This window comes from Chaetodon auriga, chromosome 2 (assembly GCF_051107435.1).
Source record: "Chaetodon auriga isolate fChaAug3 chromosome 2, fChaAug3.hap1, whole genome shotgun sequence".
Lineage (NCBI taxonomy): Eukaryota > Metazoa > Chordata > Actinopteri > Chaetodontiformes > Chaetodontidae > Chaetodon > Chaetodon auriga.
The window spans coordinates 16,920,095-16,939,114 of NC_135075.1; the positions used below are offsets into that span (position 1 = coordinate 16,920,095).

The 19,020-nt window shown below is 42.2% G+C and overlaps 3 protein-coding genes across 14 annotated transcripts in view; 2 read left to right on the forward strand and 1 right to left on the reverse strand.

The window, feature by feature from the left end:
- Positions 1 to 1,854: 1,854 nt before the first annotated feature.
- il17rc (interleukin 17 receptor C) lies at positions 1,855 to 9,392 on the forward strand. The gene is made up of 15 exons (XM_076742898.1): positions 1,855 to 1,930; positions 2,187 to 2,517; positions 2,862 to 3,099; positions 3,471 to 3,574; positions 3,723 to 3,837; positions 3,941 to 3,982; positions 4,077 to 4,195; positions 6,100 to 6,156; positions 6,325 to 6,385; positions 6,509 to 6,726; positions 7,000 to 7,053; positions 7,149 to 7,200; positions 7,301 to 7,396; positions 7,734 to 7,772; positions 7,867 to 9,392. The coding sequence occupies exons 2-15, from the start codon at positions 2,410 to 2,412 to the stop codon at positions 8,559 to 8,561; spliced, it is 1,998 nt and encodes a 665-aa protein (XP_076599013.1). The 5' UTR covers positions 1,855 to 1,930; positions 2,187 to 2,409; the 3' UTR covers positions 8,562 to 9,392.
- Positions 9,393 to 9,402: 10 nt separating this feature from the next.
- creld1a (CRELD disulfide isomerase 1a) lies at positions 9,403 to 12,354 on the forward strand. Of its 2 annotated transcripts, XM_076742926.1 has the most exons (6): positions 9,403 to 9,527; positions 9,864 to 10,107; positions 10,207 to 10,290; positions 10,567 to 10,662; positions 10,756 to 10,896; positions 11,009 to 12,354. In XM_076742926.1, exons 2-6 carry the CDS (start codon positions 9,927 to 9,929, stop codon positions 11,227 to 11,229), a joined length of 723 nt encoding a protein of 240 aa, XP_076599041.1. In that variant the 5' UTR covers positions 9,403 to 9,527; positions 9,864 to 9,926; the 3' UTR covers positions 11,230 to 12,354. The 2 variants fall into 2 exon arrangements, with proteins under 2 accessions (XP_076599041.1, XP_076599029.1); XM_076742914.1 differs by having other exon boundaries at positions 9,403 to 10,107; positions 11,009 to 12,279.
- Positions 12,355 to 12,767: 413 nt separating this feature from the next.
- The window catches only part of erc2 (ELKS/RAB6-interacting/CAST family member 2), a 41,418-nt gene continuing 35,165 nt past the window's right edge, over positions 12,768 to 19,020 (reverse strand). For 6 of the 11 annotated variants that reach the window (XM_076758656.1, XM_076758642.1, XM_076758608.1 and 3 more), the window contains 3 exons: positions 17,826 to 18,437; positions 16,781 to 16,838; positions 12,768 to 16,670 (listed from right to left, as the gene is read on the reverse strand). In XM_076758656.1, coding sequence (XP_076614771.1) covers positions 16,785 to 16,838; positions 17,826 to 18,437 — 666 coding nt within the window. In that variant the 3' untranslated portion in view covers positions 12,768 to 16,670; positions 16,781 to 16,784. Of the gene's footprint in view, positions 16,671 to 16,780; positions 16,959 to 17,085; positions 17,154 to 17,825; positions 18,438 to 19,020 lie in introns of all 11 variants that reach the window. The other 5 variants (XR_013079240.1, XR_013079241.1, XR_013079239.1 and 2 more) reach the window with 2 other exon arrangements.

Sequence of the window (19,020 nt, forward strand, 5' to 3'; positions counted from 1 at the left end):
CCTGAAGGATTTGTCAGATGATTCATTTGTTTGAAATAATGCTTAAGTTTTAAGAATTTCATTCTAAACAGAAACAGAAAATAGCAAATCAAGAATTTACTGTATAGTGGTATTTGTCCTGTATACCATCAACCTTTCAAACACTGAATAATGCTTACTGATCAGTCACCATATAGAATAACACTGACTGACGGTTGAGAATGGCATCATTACTCTAACAGAGCCTGCAGAGCAGACCCTAGGGCTTACCGCCACAGTTTACACTCCTACAGTCTCTCCCTGACAAAGCCTGCACTACCTATTATTACTTCATAGGTAAAGAATGCTGCACGCATCGAAATTAACCCGCAACCCTGCATACATCTGTACATCCATGACGAAAACCAAAAGTGAAAGCTCCCTGCTGTTTACATAATGTAATATTTGTACAGAAGAACCCAGCCAGGCTTCACATGATTCTATTTTTCTGTCTTTTATCTGCACCTTGTCATTTTAGCTACCTGGTAAACAGGGGCGCTTTCCATAGTACATAAAAGTGCATTCCAATGTAGCCAATGCTTTGAAGTGAATCAGTAAAGGAGAATTTTTCTTATAAATGTTTTCTCCAAAGATAAAGCAAACAAAAGCAACTTTAAGTTGACCTCACACACCAGACTGCACAGTTGTGGGAAAAGTAGGCCATTCAAACCCTTTACTGGCAATACCACAACATAAAGAACATGACAAGTAAAAGGTGCTGCTTTCAGAACTTTAAATAAAAAGAAAGAATATCTGAGGTGAATCTGATGCATTGTATGTGGGGTGGCGCTTACTGCTCATTTAATGGCAATTCAAACAAACTCAATCTTATCTTAATCTGGAAACTCATAACTAGAGCAATGTTGTGGAGGGAAAGATTTCAGTCTGAAATATTGCAGAGTAAATGTCTAAATCCCTATAAAAGGATCCGTTAGTGTCAGTGCCTCACAGTCAAACTTTCTGTAAATACAGTGCTTGAGTAAATATACTTTCAGCCTTTGCTGTAAGTGATTCTACTGCATCGATTTACAAAGTCCACAATAGGCAGCTGTTGTTTTTTACTTTGGTTTGAACATTTCCAGAGAGTGATAGGCAGATAATGGAGTTCAACATTATGTGGTCAAACCAGTCAAGCTGCTGTGTGAGCCATGTGTTTTTGTGCTACATGGGACTGTCCTCTCTCAGTGTACTGCAACTCAGTGCAGGTCAAAGGTAGCCTTGCAGAGTCTTATGAGCTGAGGTGATAAACTTGTTTGTCAAGGCACAGTTTACTTCGAACAGCACAAGGAGGGAACTTTGCCAAATCAACATAACAAGTCCAAGTACCAATAAACCAGCCTTGAAGCACTAGCTGTGTTTAAAATGCAGCTCTGTGCATAAAGCAACTTTAATCCAGTGTTCAAAGTGGAGTCTTGTTTTCATTAAAAAAACAGCTGTGGAATTTGATCTGTCAGGGTCATACCGGTTACACAGTAATGAGGAATTCAGAGCAGGAAGTTTCAGGATAATGTGCATTTTGACACTTAAGGGAGCTTCATAGGCAAAATCAAAGTCGCTCAAAGAAAGAAAGAGAGAGAGAGAGAGAGAGAGAGAGAAAGAGAGAGAGAGAGAGAGAGAGAGAGAGAGAGAGAGAGAGAGAGAGAGAGAGAGAGAGAGAGAGAGAGAGAGAGAGAGAGAGAGAGAGAGAAAGAGAGAGAGTTTTGAGAGAGAGAGAGAGAGAGAGAGAGAGAGAGATGGGGGAGAGAGAGGGAGGGAGGGACGACTCCTGAGTCAGGACTGTGACGTGCCGAATGGTGCAACTTCCACATGACTCAAATACTTCTTAGCAACTCTGAGTAGGTGTATAGTTCAATAATCTTTGGAGAGGAAAAGCACCTCAGAGTGGATTACTTACAGTGGATTACTAAACATCGTAAGCAACCTTAATGATATTTCTATGACAGTACAAGTGTAATTTAATGTAATTTCTAATGTTACATTAACATACTCTTATGTTATGTTTGTTTGTTTAAAAATTGATGGCACTGTAAGAAGGGACTATCCAGTTCTTTCTTATCATGTCTATAAACTGTTGGAGAACAATGTGGTTTCACTCAGATGAAACCTCTGAAGACACACCTGGCGGAGAATACCCATACCTGCATTAATGTGTATCTTTTCTTCCCCAGGCCACAACGAAACAGCTACGCTCTAACAGTTTTGTCTCGGTTCACTGGCTTCCATTGCAGTGTGCACCTTCAGCCAGGACGAGTTAGTCTCCAACCAAAAGTCGTGATGGGAAGGAAGACGCCAGACTTGTTTAACAAGGTTTTCATGTTGCTCCCGGAGAAAGATATTTGGAGAAAAATGCTGTAGGACTCAAATCTTTCAATCAGGGTGTCCTCGGGTAAAATGTTTTTTCCTGGATGGTCCGTTTGGTGCCTTTTACTGTCTCTATGTGTGTCAGCCTGCAGTTTGGAGATATCTGGATATGACAGCTATGAAGTCATCTGCTCACAGGTACTATAGGATACGCTTCTTGGGTACACTGAAGCAGACATTTCCTGTGCCATAGTACAGTGCATACAGTTTTACATTGACAGATCACACCTTTAATTTCCTTTTAGCACTGGTGTAGCCTGCTCTGACAGTTTAATTTCCCTTTTCATCGTTAAAGTGTTTTATTCTCAAACATTTAATTAAAAGCAGGCGAAAGGTTGTAGCCATCTACCTGCTTGTCAAAATATAAGGCTGTTGTATGTACACTAATCACAGCATAGGCCTCTGAACAGCAAATATTTACCATTTGGATGCCACACATTAAACATGTGTCTTTTTCCATATCACATTTTTTCTCTTTTCAGGGCCTCTCAGAATGCACCATGAAGGATGAGTTGCCCCTTACTGTGGTAGAAAACGATGATGTGGATGTCCAAAACCTGACGCCGTATTTCAAGCTCTGCTGTGAGGACAGAGAGCCGTGTACATTATGTCTAGTGATAGACACAGAGCTCAGTATTAATGCGGATAAAGACATGGAGGACGAAGGCCACTCTGGGCTGGATGAGGAGGATTATAGGGAGGAGATGAGGAACCCAAAAGGTATAAACTAAGGCTATTTGCAGCCCACTGTCATGATATTATTTGTTATTAAAGGACCATACTAAGTGTTTTGTATGTTTAAATCCATTAAACAATCTATTAATTGGCCTTTGTGTTGCTGACGATCACCTCCCAAAGTTTACCACAAGTTTTCAAATGATTTGCTTCCTTTCCAGTAAAAACATATTATTATTAAGTACAGTATGTGAAGTGCACTCATAGTTGATGGGTTAAAACATAGAAAAAAACACTGGTATGGTCCTTATGTGTGGATGTGAAAGTGAGTTTTAAGTGCTGTTCTTACAGTCCACCTTTCCATGTTTCAATGAATTCTCAACCCCACCCTTGTTGTGCTACATCTGTTGCAACAGCGTCTGTCACGGTGTGTTACAATACGGCACCTACCATGCCCTCATGCAAGAAGGTGGAGTTTACGGTTAATCACACAGCTCTTACTCAGCAAAACCCGGCAAAGGTACTGTAGACTCCATGTACTGGAATATAAGTCTGTATTGTCAATAGGGATAAAATGTATGTTCACTTCCAGTTACTTTGTCTTATTTACTCTGTGTGTGTGTGTGTGTGTGTGTGTGTGTGTGTGTGTGTGTGTATGGCTCCTATAGCTTTCCATTGTGATAACTAAGCCAGCTGGGGTTACCTTCAGCAGTCACGTAACTGTTTACTCATCTAAATTGCCACATCTAAGTCGGGAAGTTGTTGTTCCATCTCTACATGATGGTAAAGTTTGGTCTTTTCAGAGTTTTAAGTACAAAGCACCTGTTGAACTCATAAGTGTTGCAGAGCAGCAGTGCTCGACTCACACTGTATTATCTGTCTTCAGTGTGTTCCCAGGAGCTGCAGGAACGTATAGAAGAGTGTCATGGTAAATAATCCCCACATGATTTGGTGTTAGTTTTCCTTGTGATGTTTTGCATCTATAGGGAGAAATAAATCAGTGTTTCTTTGTGGCCTTTCAGCACCCAAACTCAGAACCATAATTAACAAAGAGATGAATCGGGTGGAGCTGCAGTCTGCTGACAGCAACAAGAGCCTCCCCTCTGTGTGCGTCCAGTATGAGCACAATGGAAGATGTCAGGTCAGTGTTGTATATCAGTGTCTGATTTTGGTGGCAGGCAGTCACCGTTTCTTGGTCATTGTTCCTGCTTTTTGTTTACTTTTCAATAAAGTATTCATATTCTTTGTTCAAGTAAATGCATCACTGCAACAGTGTGAAATGAAGTCATAAATTCAAAAGCTCTCAAAAGAAAGCATACAAAGGGCATTATCAGCAAAATGTACTTTAAGTATAAAAAGTAAAAGTACTCACTGTCAAATGCCCCTTTACTGTAAGTTTCCATATTTTATTGCTCTTATTGCATTATTGTAACTAACGTATTAATACATAAGTAGGATTTTAAATTGCATCTGGTGGAGGTACAGCTTTAGATACTGTCGCATTCTGGGTAATCTGATATGACAATGCATCGTATTTTATAAGCTGATCTTGTATTAAATTTAAAATGTCTGCAGGTTAAGCTCTGAGGCTGCAATTAACACCTGTTTTCATTTTTGATCAATGTCTCAGTGTTTCTCAATTAACTGTTTAATTGATAAAATGTAGAAAATATACATCACAATTTCCAAAAGCCCACATGCTCTAATTCACGGGTGAAGAAACTTTTTCCAGTCAAGGGCCATTCCCATTTTCATGACCTCTTTCAATGGCCAGACTAAATTACTGAGCATGTATATCACACTAACCTCTGTGACCACTGGAACTGCTTCTCTTTGGCGAGGCCTTTAAGCCAGATGGTAGAGGTGTTGGTGATGATGATGATGATGATGATGATGATGAAGATGAAGATGATGACTGCTTGCAGCTGGTTTTCCTGGTTTGGGTCAGTCAGCCATGAGCAGAGCTGAGTCTTTGCATGAGTCGCTTTTGAAAAGAGCTGCTTATGGTAGTTGGTTATCCCAAACAGATGCAATCTTCCGTGTATGTCTCCTCAGAATGGGAAGCTTCCCAGGACGTACATGCAGTTAATAGGTTGTAGGTGGTCAGGTACACCCAGCAATGTATTCAGATGTCTTGTTCTTGGGAAAGCTAAGAAGCTGGCTGGAGCTTGAGGTTCAGCTCTGAGAGCGACTTGGCAATGTCCACCATGAAGGCTAAATCACACAGACACTCGCTATCACTGAGTTTCCACGTCAAACAGACTAACAGAAACTCTGGAACAACCGTAGTTTGTCCGGTGCTAGCAGCTCCTCAGCAGCAACAAGGCACTCGGTCACACGGTCTCCTTCTGGAAGAGGTTTCAGCTTCTTAACGGTTAGCTCGCTCACCTCAAAATTTGCCTGTATAACACTGTGTCCGTCAGAAAATGGTCTGTGAAAGCTGCTTGTTGGGCCTCCAAACTCCGCCGAAGAGCGTTGACTTTACCCAAGCACGTTTGTCCTCGTAGCTCTTCAAGTTTAGCATGTTTGAAGCTGTAAAGACTCGAGTTTGGTCCCCAAAAACTAACTCGGGCACACTGACTTATCGTTTACTTAAATAAAAAGTAAATGTTGGTCCATTTCTCTTTGAAAGCGCGACACTCCCCACCTACTTGTATTTCCTTGACCGTCGCCACGATACTATGCCGCCATAGCAACGTAACGTAACGCACGGATGTGTTGCGTTCAGGGACCACCCGGAAAGACGTGTTCGGCCGTAACTGTAGATGTCTGGCATATTTCCCTCTCAAGTGCAGTTCTAGTATAAAATTTGTTAATTGATTATATTTGTATTAAAAGTCTAAATCTACAAAGTAACTAGAGACTAAAGTTGGCATGTAAATGTCTTGAAGTAAAAAGTACAATGTTTGCCTCTGAAATCTAGTGCAGTAAAATGGAAATACACAAAGTACAAGTACCTCAAAATTCTACACAAGTACTGTACCAGAGTAAATGTGTTCATTGTTTTCTTGCTCTCACTAAAGACACAGTGTGTTAACTTTATAGATGTGGAGCAGGACGCCCATCCCACTGTATTCTGTGATGCCCTGCATGTGTTTCCAGGTAACATCACTTATAACGATTACTCATAGCTCGCATACCAACAATGTTGTGTTTATACAGGACTTATACGACTGACGTGTGTGTGTGTGTGTGTGTGTGTGTGTGTGTGTGTGTGTGTGTGTGTGTGTGTGTGTGCGTGTGTGCGTGCGTGTGTGTGTGTGTGTTTAGGTATGGGATGAGGATGATCAGAGGCCGCGGCGCTCTCAAAGCTGCCCATTCATTGACAAAGGTGAGAAGTCTACGGGTGTCTTCCTCTTTTTTGCCACCACTTTCTTTCTGGTCTCACTTTACAAAGTGAATGAGGAGCAGTTTATCATTCGTATGCTTTTATTTCCTATGTGTCCATTTGCAGATTTCCTCCAGACGAACGTATGGCAGAATGTGTCCGTTTCTGTAAACCAGGGTCAAATGAACAACTACGTGTCAATGCTGTTGTGGAACCTGTCTGCCCCCTGCAGGCTGGAGGGTGAAGTGTGGCCCTGTTACAAAGAGAGCACCTGTAAGGAGATGAAGGGCTTTAGACAACAGCTCACAAATGGCAGATGGAGACAAAACAGGAACGACCTGTGGGTAAGAAAACGTTCATACCTTTAAAAAAAAACAAAAAAACAAAAAACATTATAACATCAAATCTTTTATTTCCACTGTGCTTAAAGTTTTGAAAACTCGTCTTATGCCACACTGTCTGACAGCATTAAATCAAACAGAAATATTCTACACGTCTTTGCAAAACTTTATACATATTTTTGATTTGAAGATAAATTACTGTGGGTTTGAATAACACAGCGTGGCAACACAGAGTTTATCATGATGACCCAAGATTCATGACTGTGTCCTCTTTAGGAGAAAATGGGGGTGTTTGAACACATCGACCTTCAGCTCTCTCCATGTGTGATGGTAAAGTTTTTGCAACTGTCCTCCAAACTGTCATACATGTACAGCATACACTCAGTGCAGCTCAAAAACTTATTGATGTTTTTCCATTTGTGCAGGTGAAAATAAAGGGAATGGAACATGATCTCGGTCCATTCTGTTTCAATAACAGTGAGTGTGACACAAAAATTGATGCTGGTTGTGATATATTAAGCTAAAATCCAGCACCTGTATTTCGAGCTTTTTATGAATGCGGTTTTGTTTTATACAGCTGACAGATGGCGCTGGAGTCTCCTGGTCGTCGTTGTTATGCTGCTGGTCTGCTTGACTGTGCTCCTTTTCTATCTCCTTCACGACTTTGTCAAGAGTAAGTTTCTTTTATTTTGTGTATTAAATATGTAAGAATACCAGGACACTCTTATTGTACATGAAGAAAACAGTGCAGTGTCCAATTTCTCTTCTCTGGAATTTGTACTGTTGCCAACCCCTGATGAAATATGCATTGTCCTGGTGAATTCCCTCAGGCACTTTCCACAGAGGCTCCTTTCATTTGCCTCAAAGACCAAATTTTGTTTACTACATCTGGAAGTTATTCATGAAGTCTGCCTTGTTCATGCATATATTTTACCAACATATTTGTGCCACTGAAATGATAACTATGATATGATATGTTATATTTACTCTTAATTTTCTGGCTTTTATAGAATGGGTGTGGAGCTGGCATCATGGCAGATTTGTAGAAAGTGAGTGTTTTCTACTTCTAATAAAAAATTCATGAAGTCATGATGGAACAAGCCAACTGTCTGACATTTGTCAACTTGTTTTTCCTCTCAAAAGTGGGCAGAAGGCGTCATGTGGTGTTGCTGAGCCCCCCAGATGTGGATGATGGTGTTTCAGAGTCAGTATGCCGGCTCGGCTCCCTTCTCTGTAGCCAGGGCTTCAGTGTGTCTGTGGACCAGTGGTGCAGGAAGGAGCAGTGTGCTCTGGGGCCTCTGCCATGGCTGCACTCCCAGCTGCTGGAGCTGAACAGCCAGGGTGGCCGAGTTGTGCTCGTCTTGAGCCGCAAAGCCTTGGAGAGAGCAGAGGAATGGACTCATCGCCTCAAAGAGGTTATCAAGACAAAGGGAGAAGAAAAGGGTCTGCCTCTGCCTCAGATCGCGTCCCCTTACTCTGATGTGTTCATGGCCGCCCTGTGCCTCATCCACGCGGAAAAGCAGCTGGGCAGAGCTGCAGAGCGTTTTCTACTGGTGAAATTTGACTCCAATCCACGCAGTGACAGGTGTCTCCCAGAGCTTCTTCAGGGGCTGCTGCTGTTCCAGCTCCCCTCGCAGAGCCAGGCTCTCTTGACTGAGCTCACTGTGGGAGGGACAGGGACGGGGTCACGTAGAAGGACATGGACAGGGTGGAAATGGAGTACCCCACAAAGATGGAGAGCAAAGACTAAAGAGGGACCAGACCAGCACAAGACATTACATTGTAAATATGCTGGAGTTGAAAAAAACTTGGAGACAAGGCCTTTGAAACACCCATAAATGTTATTCTGAATATGTTCTTGATCTGGGAAAATGAAGGACTACTTCATCCAAATTGTGGATGATCTAAACACAGGACACTGTTAAAGGCTGACTGGCTGGAAATAATCTTTATTGTTGTATGGTGAAGAAATGCCATGAGGCAACCAAAATCAACAATATGTTAGTGTTATGTCACTCAGTGCTCCGTCACTTTGCTTCCTTGTCTGCCTCAAACCAGTTTATGTTTACTGGAGGTGTTAAATAACTTCTTAAAACTGCTGGGCACTGTAGGTTCGATCAAACATTGCTCAAATATGAAGTCTATTTGTTGGGAACTATTTTCAGGCACGGACTCGATGTGCTGATGGCAGGACAGGCCTGTGCTCATTGTTATAGAGCAAAATGTCAGAAGGTGTGACTGTGTTTTTAATACTGATCATGGTGGTCTATGGCACAGAGAAATAAGTTATATCAGACTTTGGCTACACAGACAAATTTTGTTATGATTAATAACAAGAATGCTTTGGTCTGTTTGTGGGATTTGTTGACCATAATACAACACAGAATATGACCACACTTATCTTTTAAGCGGCTAAATGTTTAACCTAAAATCCTGCAGACTAATTATATCCGTGTGCTGTAAGTCTGTCGACACTTGTCTATAAATAAATATACATATTCTTGTGCATGGCGGATCTCGGATTGTGATTGGTCAGCTCTTAGTGAAGGGCGGTGAATCCTTTTGATGGAAGCTAGCGTCAGTTTAAGGACACAGAGGCGTGCTTGTTAGGTATTTGAGGACATTCCGGTGGGGCGGTGCTGTGAGGCTGACACGCGTTCCGCCCACGCGGGACGTTGTTATATTGTAATCCAACACGAAGAAGTCCGTCTGTTTGACAGGCGCGTCTCGGCTGTATTCGCTTCATTTGAACTTTTTAAAGCGAAGACGGTACAGTTCAGACTCAGTCAACGCACATCGACGAGGTAAAATAACATTAAATCCTCTCTAAAGTTTGTGTCGAGGTCATCTGAAATGCTTGGTGTGTTGACTGTGCCATCAATTCTATATTATACTGTAGCCAATAGACTGGCGTCACCTTCATGATCAAAGTGACAAGCGGAGAGGATCATAGAGACACAGTGCTGCCTGTAGTAAAACGATAATATTCCTGGAATATTAATATGTAGATACAAACCCCAGAACAAGACACCTCCATAACAAAACATAACATCACAACAGATACAATTTTTACTGCAGATGTTTGGTGTAAGGTGTCATGCTGCTACGTTCTTTATCCATCTTATACTTTCTTTTGCCAGCGATCTGTTCCTTGTTCTAATGATCTCAACTTGCTGGATAAACAACTTTATTTTCTGGACCCGATGGAACAGATGGGAGTAAGGATGCTTCACAGGAACCTGCTGCAGGCTGTTTGGCTGTGTTGTCTGTTGGTGGCTCAGGTGCACAGCTGTCCAGATGTCTGCAATAAGTGTTCAGGCCCAGAAAATGACCAGTGTGAGGAATGCAGAGCAGGATGGATACTCCATAACAACACCTGTGTAGGTACTGTATGCAGAGCTTTGAGTATGAGTCTGGAGATCATCATATACATGTGTGACATGAGATAAGCAGAGTAATGATGTAGATCCATGCTTGTTTCAGACATTGATGAGTGTGGCACAGAGCTGGGTGTCTGTACTGCAAACAGCTACTGCATCAATACAAAGGGTTCCTTTGAGTGCCGAGGTAAGTAGTTTATCATTCATAATTGAGATGTCATACCCAAACTGATGCAATAAAAGTAAATGTTTTTGGAATTTGCTCATGGCAGTAGTGACAGGAGTCTGTCCCAACAGAGGGGCTGCACCCACACCACGGGGACTTATTATAGCTCCACTGGAGAGCTCAAATTGAGCTCGATTGTCTTTTGTGGCATTTTTTCATGCACATACACTGTGTTCAGCACCTGAAAACACTGTGCAATCTGTAAATGAAGAAATTAAATGGTCACTCTTTCCTCAGGCTGTGACTCGGCCTGTGTTGGTTGTATGGGTGGCGGACCAGCGCGCTGCAGGAAATGTGCCCCTGGGTACACACTGACAGGGTCCAAGTGTTTGGGTAATTGCACAAAAGAGAATATTTCTGTTTCATTGGCATGTAATCAATAAGTCTGTGAGGAGATTATATCCCATCTCCTCCTTCCTCTCTCAGATGTAGATGAATGTAGTGACAGGGTACTTGCCTGTCATGGTCTGGATGAGATTTGTACCAACACAGAGGGTTCGTTCCGCTGTGACTGTGCTGAGGGCTTCATCCGCAGGGACAGTGTTTGTGTGAGGAAGCAGCAGCCTAGTAAGTCTCATCACACACACACACACACACACACACACACACACACACACACACACACAGAAGGATGTTTGCACCCACATCTGCAGTCTCACATGTCCATGTCCCCGTGCAGGTGTTCAGGAGAAAGGCCTGTTTGAGGATATCCAGGATGATGAGGTGGAGGTGCTGCAGCAGATGTTCTTTGGGGTGGTGCTTTGCGCTCTGGCCACACTGGCTGCTAAAGGAGATTTGGTTTACACGTCTGTATTCATGGGAGCGGTGGCAGCCATGGCAGGGTACTGGCTTTCTGACAGGGGAGACCGTTTGTTAGACAACTTCCTGAAGGGGCATTGAAGCTCAATTCTGCTGTAAAAAGGACTTACACACTGTAAATGACAGATGCACAAGCACATGTGCTACTAGGCCTCATACATTTACTGTTCAGACAAAGCAGGGGAATCTTGCACATTCACTTGTGTTATGGACAGTATAAGTTATTGGTACGGAAATGCCCTGGAAAATGTTTTTGAATATCATACTTCTCTATCTGTTAGAGATGTGATCATTTCATTTTGATCATCATGGCGGCCTTTTAACAACCCCTGAACCACCATGAAAGTGATGCCAAAGTTTTATTATTATGCTTTAGGGCAGATTTCATGAAACAGTTAATGCTAAATGTCAGCCAGAGTACAGAGAGTGCATCTACCTACAACCGAAAAGAAGGTCTCTTCTTTCATGTTTGAAGCCTGAGATTCAGGTTTTAGATGCAGACATCTACAAGAAGTGACAAATCAAGTGACAGTGTTCTCTTTACCTACAGCTTCTTTCTGGATTGTAGTTTTTATTTTGGCTGACAATGGACAATGTTTTAGTTTTTTGACCGAGGATTGATCATGGTACTTTCACTACTCAGTTTTTAGACATCACACTGTAGTTTGACAGAGCAAAGCGAAGCTTGAGTGTGGAAGTTTATTCTTGTAAATAGTGGTTTTGCAAAGCTTCATTCAAGATCCACTCACCGGCTTTATGTGGAGCTTTTCAGTTGTATTTCACTGTCTTCAGCAGTGGGTGGAGTTTGCTTTGTTGTCATAACAGCTGAGCAAACTCACTGATGAAGACTGTGAGATGCATTATGATTGTCCAGCTGTAACTTTTTCCTGTACTGAGCTGGAAGTGAGTCTTGGACATCTTGCGCTTTTTATTGTTTTCAAGCAGCGACGTTGTTCTCACATTTGAAGCCACCAACATACAATGCTGCTAATTGTAGTCTGATTAAATAAGAATTTACATAATGTGTATTAGATTAGCTTCTCATACTGTATCAGTAACACTGTATTTGCACACTCTAAACACGAAGTTTTAACATGTACATTGTAGCATAAAATAAGATTTTTAATGCCCCTTTTCTCAATGTGCACATTTACATGTCTCATGAGTATAAAACACTTCAATAAAAATGTCTGCTGTTGACATACATACACAAGGTTCCTCTTTTATCATTTTGAAGGGGGATGCTGTTGTTAGGGATACATTTTTCACATCTGTTAAGTAATATAGCATCACTGAATGTGAAAATCCAGCACTTTTTTGTAAGCTTTTACCAATGCAGAGAAGACAAGTATATTAATACGAAGAATTATACACACACACGCACACACACATACAGTGGAATTTAAGTGGATGTAGGTAGAAATATTAGAATAAGTTACCAAGTGAGCTAAATTATTACTATTCGAACCACGTGGTATACTTCCTACCAACTGTTTTTTGCAGTACTAAGCACAGAATTAGGTTATTGTAGTAAATTATTTAATCATTTTATGCATTTAAGTTGTATACCATGGTTGTGTTAGTGCTAGAAAATACTGGAGTAGAAAATTGCAAACAGAGACAGAAAGAAAGTCACCTTTATTTGATGGATATAAACAAGCTGGCCAACACTCAATAGTAATATTCTGATACAGCACATACAATAGCAAACTGGGGCACTGAGGACAGCCTCCTAGGTTTAAAAAACAAAAAACAGTACAGAGTATCCATGCTTCATTCAAAACTTTGACTCAGCCTCGCCTTTTTTTCTCTAGGGACTTCCTCTGATAAAGTTTTTTTAAATAGATTTTCTCTTGTGCATTCATTAACACACATCCACACACATACTGACACACAAACACACCCACACCCATAAAAGCAGCTATGCACACACACACACACACATACAGGCACACACCCACACCCACACACATCTCTCTTTTCTGACTACATTTACACAAGCAACCCCAAAAACATGCTGCACTCTCACAAAACTGCACAGGCTGTCTACTAATGGGACACAGTAAGTGAGACACACACATCACTCTCAAACACAACATCACACCGTCACAATGCACGATGCAGATGCAATTAATGAGTGAGGAATGATGCCTTATGGGAGATTAGCTCACGTTCACACAAGTAATCATTCAGCATGCTGGACACTCACATTTAACTTGTTCCTAGGTTTTTACTGTACAGCTCAAAACATTTACTTATACAAATAGTACAGTCTCAAACTGGCATATTCAATAAGCTGAAACGATAGAAAAAATAAAGCTAACTTAAATAAAAAAAATGAATAATAAAAAAGTAAACACAATTTTTGTTCTGTCAAACAAAAATGTTTCTGGCATTGGTCACAGTGATTTGTTTAATCCAAAGTTTTCAGCAACATACAATAAAAGAAAAACAACCTGTATACAACAATAAGTGAAAATGTACGTTAGGCTTTTCATACTGTTTCTTGAAGGCCTTTGAAAATTACTGGTGAATCTACAGGCCTTTCAGCTCAAGTCTTTCTACACGGCTGCTTCTAGGCACACATGCAAACTCGACTTCTTGACTCCACCTCACGAGTGCGATGCCAGTCATTCACAACCAGGATTAGTCTTTAGTCTAAGCCCAGGAAACCAGCCCAGCCTCTACGCCTTTCGGAAACCTTTTTGACAACAACGGTTGAGAAATCGCTCTGCATAGAGAACAGGAGATAATCCCTACATCATCACTTTCAGTTGGCACATTATGTAAAAATCAGCATGCATGGGCACAATTGAAATGTTTCATGTTTTCTACCATGTAAATCATATATGGTATTTCATGGTAGGAGAACCCCCTACTTCAAGTATTCAGTAGATAAGGACCTGAAAATGGAGGATTCATAGTCTACCCCCCTGATGGTGAAGTGAGAGGATTTCTGCTCCTCTGTCTGTTTGCATTGTCTTCCCTTTTTTTAAAAAGAAAAAATCTGAATCAGGATCAGGATCTTTCTCGTAACATTTGTAAACACAAACACCAACGTTTCACACAATCTGTCGATTCTTGGTCAGTGACAGGAGCTGTAAAGGTTCATGTGTGAAGCAGACACGTACAGGATGATGCGTGAATCACCTCAGTTTGTGGAAGATGGGGAGATGGAGAGACATTTATATACAACAATCAACACTTGGCCATATAAGGGAGACACACAGGCACCATGAGGGGAGGGAGAGGAAGTGGGGATAGTAACAGTCTAATTCAATTTTCCACTATACTGCAACGATGTGTGTTGGTTTTTCTACTTGATCGGCTGTCACGGTCACATATGTCACCACTTCTGTTTACAAGACGACGACGACGACAAACACGCGAAAGAAATGCATCCCGACAGAGTCACTCAAACCTCCACTCGGATGATAATAGTGATAGTCCTCACTCACAAGTGCAAGTCTCTGACTGCTAAGTGCAGCAGACGTAATCTCGTTGCTACTTTTGTGAGCTGCAAAATTCAAGACAAGTCTTTGTTTTTTTTGTTCGAAGGTGCCACCAAGAGGTGCTCTTCAACTGAATGTTTTCACATTAAGAAAGGAATGTAATAAACTTTTTTTCTAGACTTCTAGATAGATTTGGATACACTTCTCTATTTCTCATTAACTGCTCTAAAGCTCTTCTCTTTTTTTTTTCATCTGGGCTGTCCTGTGTTTTCAGACAGGGAATGTTACTTGCTGCTGAGGGGTTTTTCTCACAATGTACAAATCAGAGGAAAATCACACCACTCAACTCTCTAAATAAGACAACTCTCTGACCTCCAGCCAGTTAGAAAAATAACCATGAAGAAAAAACATATATTATCTCGTCAGTTTGAAACGATTTTCTGACCACATATAGACACACTCTATAGATTTCTCTCTATATGTATAATATATGCATATCTATCATATATGTGTACAGTTTTTACGAGGCACAGGCCGCTTTGTTGAGAAGGAGAAAACAAGTCACTATGTTTAGGAGGTCACACAGACTAGCGCTGGAAGAGGAGAATTACAAGGGAGAGGGGAGCAGGAGCATACCGTAGGTCAGATACTGGGGTGTCAATGGTACAAATAGACCTGCAGGGAAAACATCTATTGAACATCGGCTCCACTTCATAGTCTATAATAGTATTTATAGTATTTAGCAGTATTCATACAGGGAGTACTGCTCTGTGGGTCTTAAAGTGATTGTGGCTCACAAAGCCCCAGCGGTCAAATTGTATGTACAAAGCAGTCTTTTACAGCTGTTCATGAAGCTTGTTGTGGGATCAAATCCCTCTACTGTAAAAGGACTAAAAGATGCTCTTGACCAGGTCTTCTGACACCATTTAGTTTGAGCACCAGCAGAAGCACCATTAGTAAAAATTCCTGCAGGAGGTGCATAGGTGCATAGTCTCAGAACCTCAAAATAATCTGACTGATGAGTATTTTCTGACCACTCTCTTGGCCGCTCTGATTGGACGGTTAATTACACTTTGACTTGACAAATTTCAGGAAGGATGGGGAAATAAAAAAATCATTCACTCTACGTTGACACCTGCATAGATTGATTATTTTTTTGACTACTTAAATGAGGTAACATGAAGAGAAACATTGATGGCAGCCACAGCCTTAAGGCTAAAACACGCCCAAGAACTGGAGGGCTCCTCTCATTCAGCCAAGGAAAACCCCCGATGCTGCAGGCAAGGCTAAAGGCGCACTATCAGTAAACTCTAAGCTCTTCCTTTTGCAAACGAGAAATGACAAAAAAATAAAATAAAATCACTCAAATCTGGTGCATGGAACATGCTATACTCAAGTTTTGTGGAAAAATTAAGTGAAGGGTCATTATGTCACTTTTAGAAATGCTGAACATGAGCTTCTCTAGACATGGACAGCAGGTGGGGCATGTATAAAGGTAAAAAAAGAGGTCACTGCGTGCCACAGAAGGTGAAATAGCTCATGGACACGATCAGGTGATTAAAACAACAGAAGAAGCTCTGCACACTGAGGATCATGAAAGCCAGGCAAAGGGGTCAGATGTCACCAGATGGGTCAGCAGGGCAGTGAGGATCAAGGAACCAAGGAGTCAGGTGGGGGAGCCAACCAGAGCCAGAGGAGTCAGTCAGGCAGGTGAAACAGGCAGCAAGACAACCATAATCTTGAATCAATCAAAGGAAGAGGGATGAAGAACAAATACTGGGCTGGCAGGCAGTCAAGAGATCTCTGCTGGGAGGACCAAGAGGGCGTTGTTGGCCTGAAGAGGTGCAGCGTCCGGCGGGTGACAGACAGGCAAGGTGACCTCTGTGAGACCTCTGGTGCCATGTTGATCACATGCCCTGTCAAAGCAAGAATCTGACAGAGCACATCTGTCTCTCCACTGGCAACAACATCTGTCTCTTTCCTTCCAATTCAGTCCCGTATCTGTGATCCTGTACGGAGGAAGTAGATGACATCTGCTCCTGTTCACACGAAGAAGAGGTCCCGGGTCACCTTGAGCAGAAAACGATAAAGAAAATGGTGTAAGTTGCCGTTTGGAAATGTATTTGTAACAACTGAATTAATTCATTTTGTGTGCCATTATACAGTATGTGCAGAATTACCTGCTCAGCTGTCAGTCTCCCTGCGTGACCTGCACACCTGAGTGCCCCCTCCTCTTCCCTGGAAAATAAACAAAGGTCCCATTGCTGAGTGTTGATTGAGTGGAGGTAATAAATGTTTGGTCGGGTAGTGTTTCAACATCATGGCATGGCTGTGCTCCTCCAGTAGTGACTGAATCATCTGAATGTGAGAAATACAAAAATCCAGATGTCATGCAGCTGTTTCTTTTGTTACAAAATGTAGCAGACAATGCAGGCAGAGAGGAAACTGAGAATCATAAAGTGGGAAAGTCTTAAATATATCTCACCCCTCAAAACAACATTAGAGCTTTGGTTGTCACAGCAAGGATTATGCCCAAATGCCCTCGTCGTCATCCTGTTGTTGACAGTGTTACGGGCCAACAGAAGTGATATACATGAAGGGAAGAAAGTAGACAGACACTGGAGTAACTGCTGATCGAAAGACACCACTGGAACAGCAGGCAGTGTAATAGAAAAATAAGCATGTTTTAAAGGTAAGCATCAGAGAATGTATTAATGTGCTTACGTAGGTAAAGATCATATCTTTAAATTGTGCATTCATCACATGAGAAAGTTTCTCTCTAACTGGGTGCCGCAGCACCCTGAGGTAACTTAAAGAAAGGCGGACGGTGCTGCAAGATAAGTTCATTTAAATTTTTTATACTGTACATTTTTAATATTGTTTCACTACATAAAAAAATCAGTCACATTTACATTAAGCTATCTTTTATAATTCATACTGAAACATATAAAAACTGGAGAAATGAGCAAAAAATATTCAAATCACCATATCAGGAACCCTGTTAAATAACAAATTGCGCTTGACATTTGTAATAGTAACACAACACTTGAGTTTTCCAGCAGTCAGAAAGAGCAACTCTGAGCAAGAGATGGAGAGATTTGTCACTGTAAATAGACAGAAATGCTGATACAGCTCAGTCCTCAATAAAGTCTGACCTGCACCAGCCAAAAGATCTACAGGCAAACTGCCCGATGAAAGACTCCAATGATATGGGAGACATCTAACCTGGTCTGGGGCGGGGCGGTGACCAGCATGTGGGGGTCCTCGGGCCGGCCCTCCACGATGATGGGGCGACGGATGACGTGGATGCTGGGCGTGGTGCGGGTGCTGTGGGTGCTGAGGGTGTTGAGGATGCTGGGGGTGTGGATGTTGGGGGTGGGGTCCTTGTTGGGGAGGGCCGTGAGGGTGCTGAGGGTGAGGGTGCTGCGGAGGCGGGTGTCCGTGTGGGTGCTGCGGAGGATGCTGTGGGTGCTGTTGGTGAGGGTGCTGGGGCTGTGGGGGTCGTGGGTGCTGTTGGTGCTGCGGAGGTGGCTGGGGGTGCTGAGGGTGCTGCTGGGGGTGCTGTGGGTGAGGAGGGTGAGGGTACTGGGGCTGCGGCTGCTGTGGGTGTGGGTGCTGAGGGGGGGCCTGTGGGTGCTGCGGGTGCTGCGGGTGTTGCGGGTGTTGCGCATGCATGGCGTGTGGATATGGAGTCTGCTGGGCGTGGGGAGCGTGAGGGTACTGGGGCTGGGACTGAGGCTGAGCGTGCGGGGGCTGAGGCTGGGGGTGGTGAGGACCGTGTGGATGGTATTGCTCATCTTCATAGTTGTCTGCTATCAGCTTCATTCTGCTTTGTGTCTGTAGAAAGAGAAAACCGGTGAGTGCATGAAGTCTCTTATAAAGGACTGGACAAAGTACACATTTTCAGTATATGTGGGTGGACATAAAAACAGGAACACCTTACAGCGTAGTACACTCCAGCACAATAACCATGCAACCAACACTGAGGCTTCAGTTCTTTTTTTCAGACTTCAGACTGTGTCAGCTGTTGATTCATCTCTGTAGTCCTTTTTAAGGTCATTGTGATTTTCTTAAGATATACCATTAAAAGAAAACTTCAATACACTCATTCTCCATATTGCCAAGTTAGATAAGAGGATTGCTGCCATCACTTAACTTAATGTGAAATAATTGATTAGTTTTGCTTACAGGGGGCTATCCTGGCTCTGTCCAAAAGTACCAAAATGCACCTCCCAGCACCTCTAAAGCCAACTAATTAGCATCAAACATCAAAATTCTGGAAAAAAAAAAAAAAAAAAGGTTGTGATTTAAGGGCAGTTACTGTGAGTCTCTACTATTTGCACTGGGACTCCAGTTATTCCAGTCTTGCCAAACAAAGGTAACCATTTCCTGGCTTTACCTTCATATTTTACTTATATTT

What these genes read in the sequence shown, in the direction of transcription:
- il17rc (XM_076742898.1), top strand. Translation starts at nt 2,410, where the DNA reads ATGTTTTTTCCTGGATGGTCCGTTTGGTGCCTTTTACTGTCTCTATGT. An exon ending in TGTTCCATCTCTACATGATG is followed by an intron (nt 3,838 to 3,940) that starts GTAAAGTTTGGT and finishes ATCTGTCTTCAG; the next exon opens with TGTGTTCCCAGGAGCTGCAG. An exon ending in AGCACAATGGAAGATGTCAG is followed by an intron (nt 4,196 to 6,099) that starts GTCAGTGTTGTA and finishes TTAACTTTATAG; the next exon opens with ATGTGGAGCAGGACGCCCAT.
- creld1a (XM_076742926.1), top strand. Translation starts at nt 9,927, where the DNA reads ATGGAACAGATGGGAGTAAGGATGCTTCACAGGAACCTGCTGCAGGCT. An exon ending in CCATAACAACACCTGTGTAG is followed by an intron (nt 10,108 to 10,206) that starts GTACTGTATGCA and finishes TGCTTGTTTCAG; the next exon opens with ACATTGATGAGTGTGGCACA. An exon ending in GACAGGGTCCAAGTGTTTGG is followed by an intron (nt 10,663 to 10,755) that starts GTAATTGCACAA and finishes TTCCTCTCTCAG; the next exon opens with ATGTAGATGAATGTAGTGAC.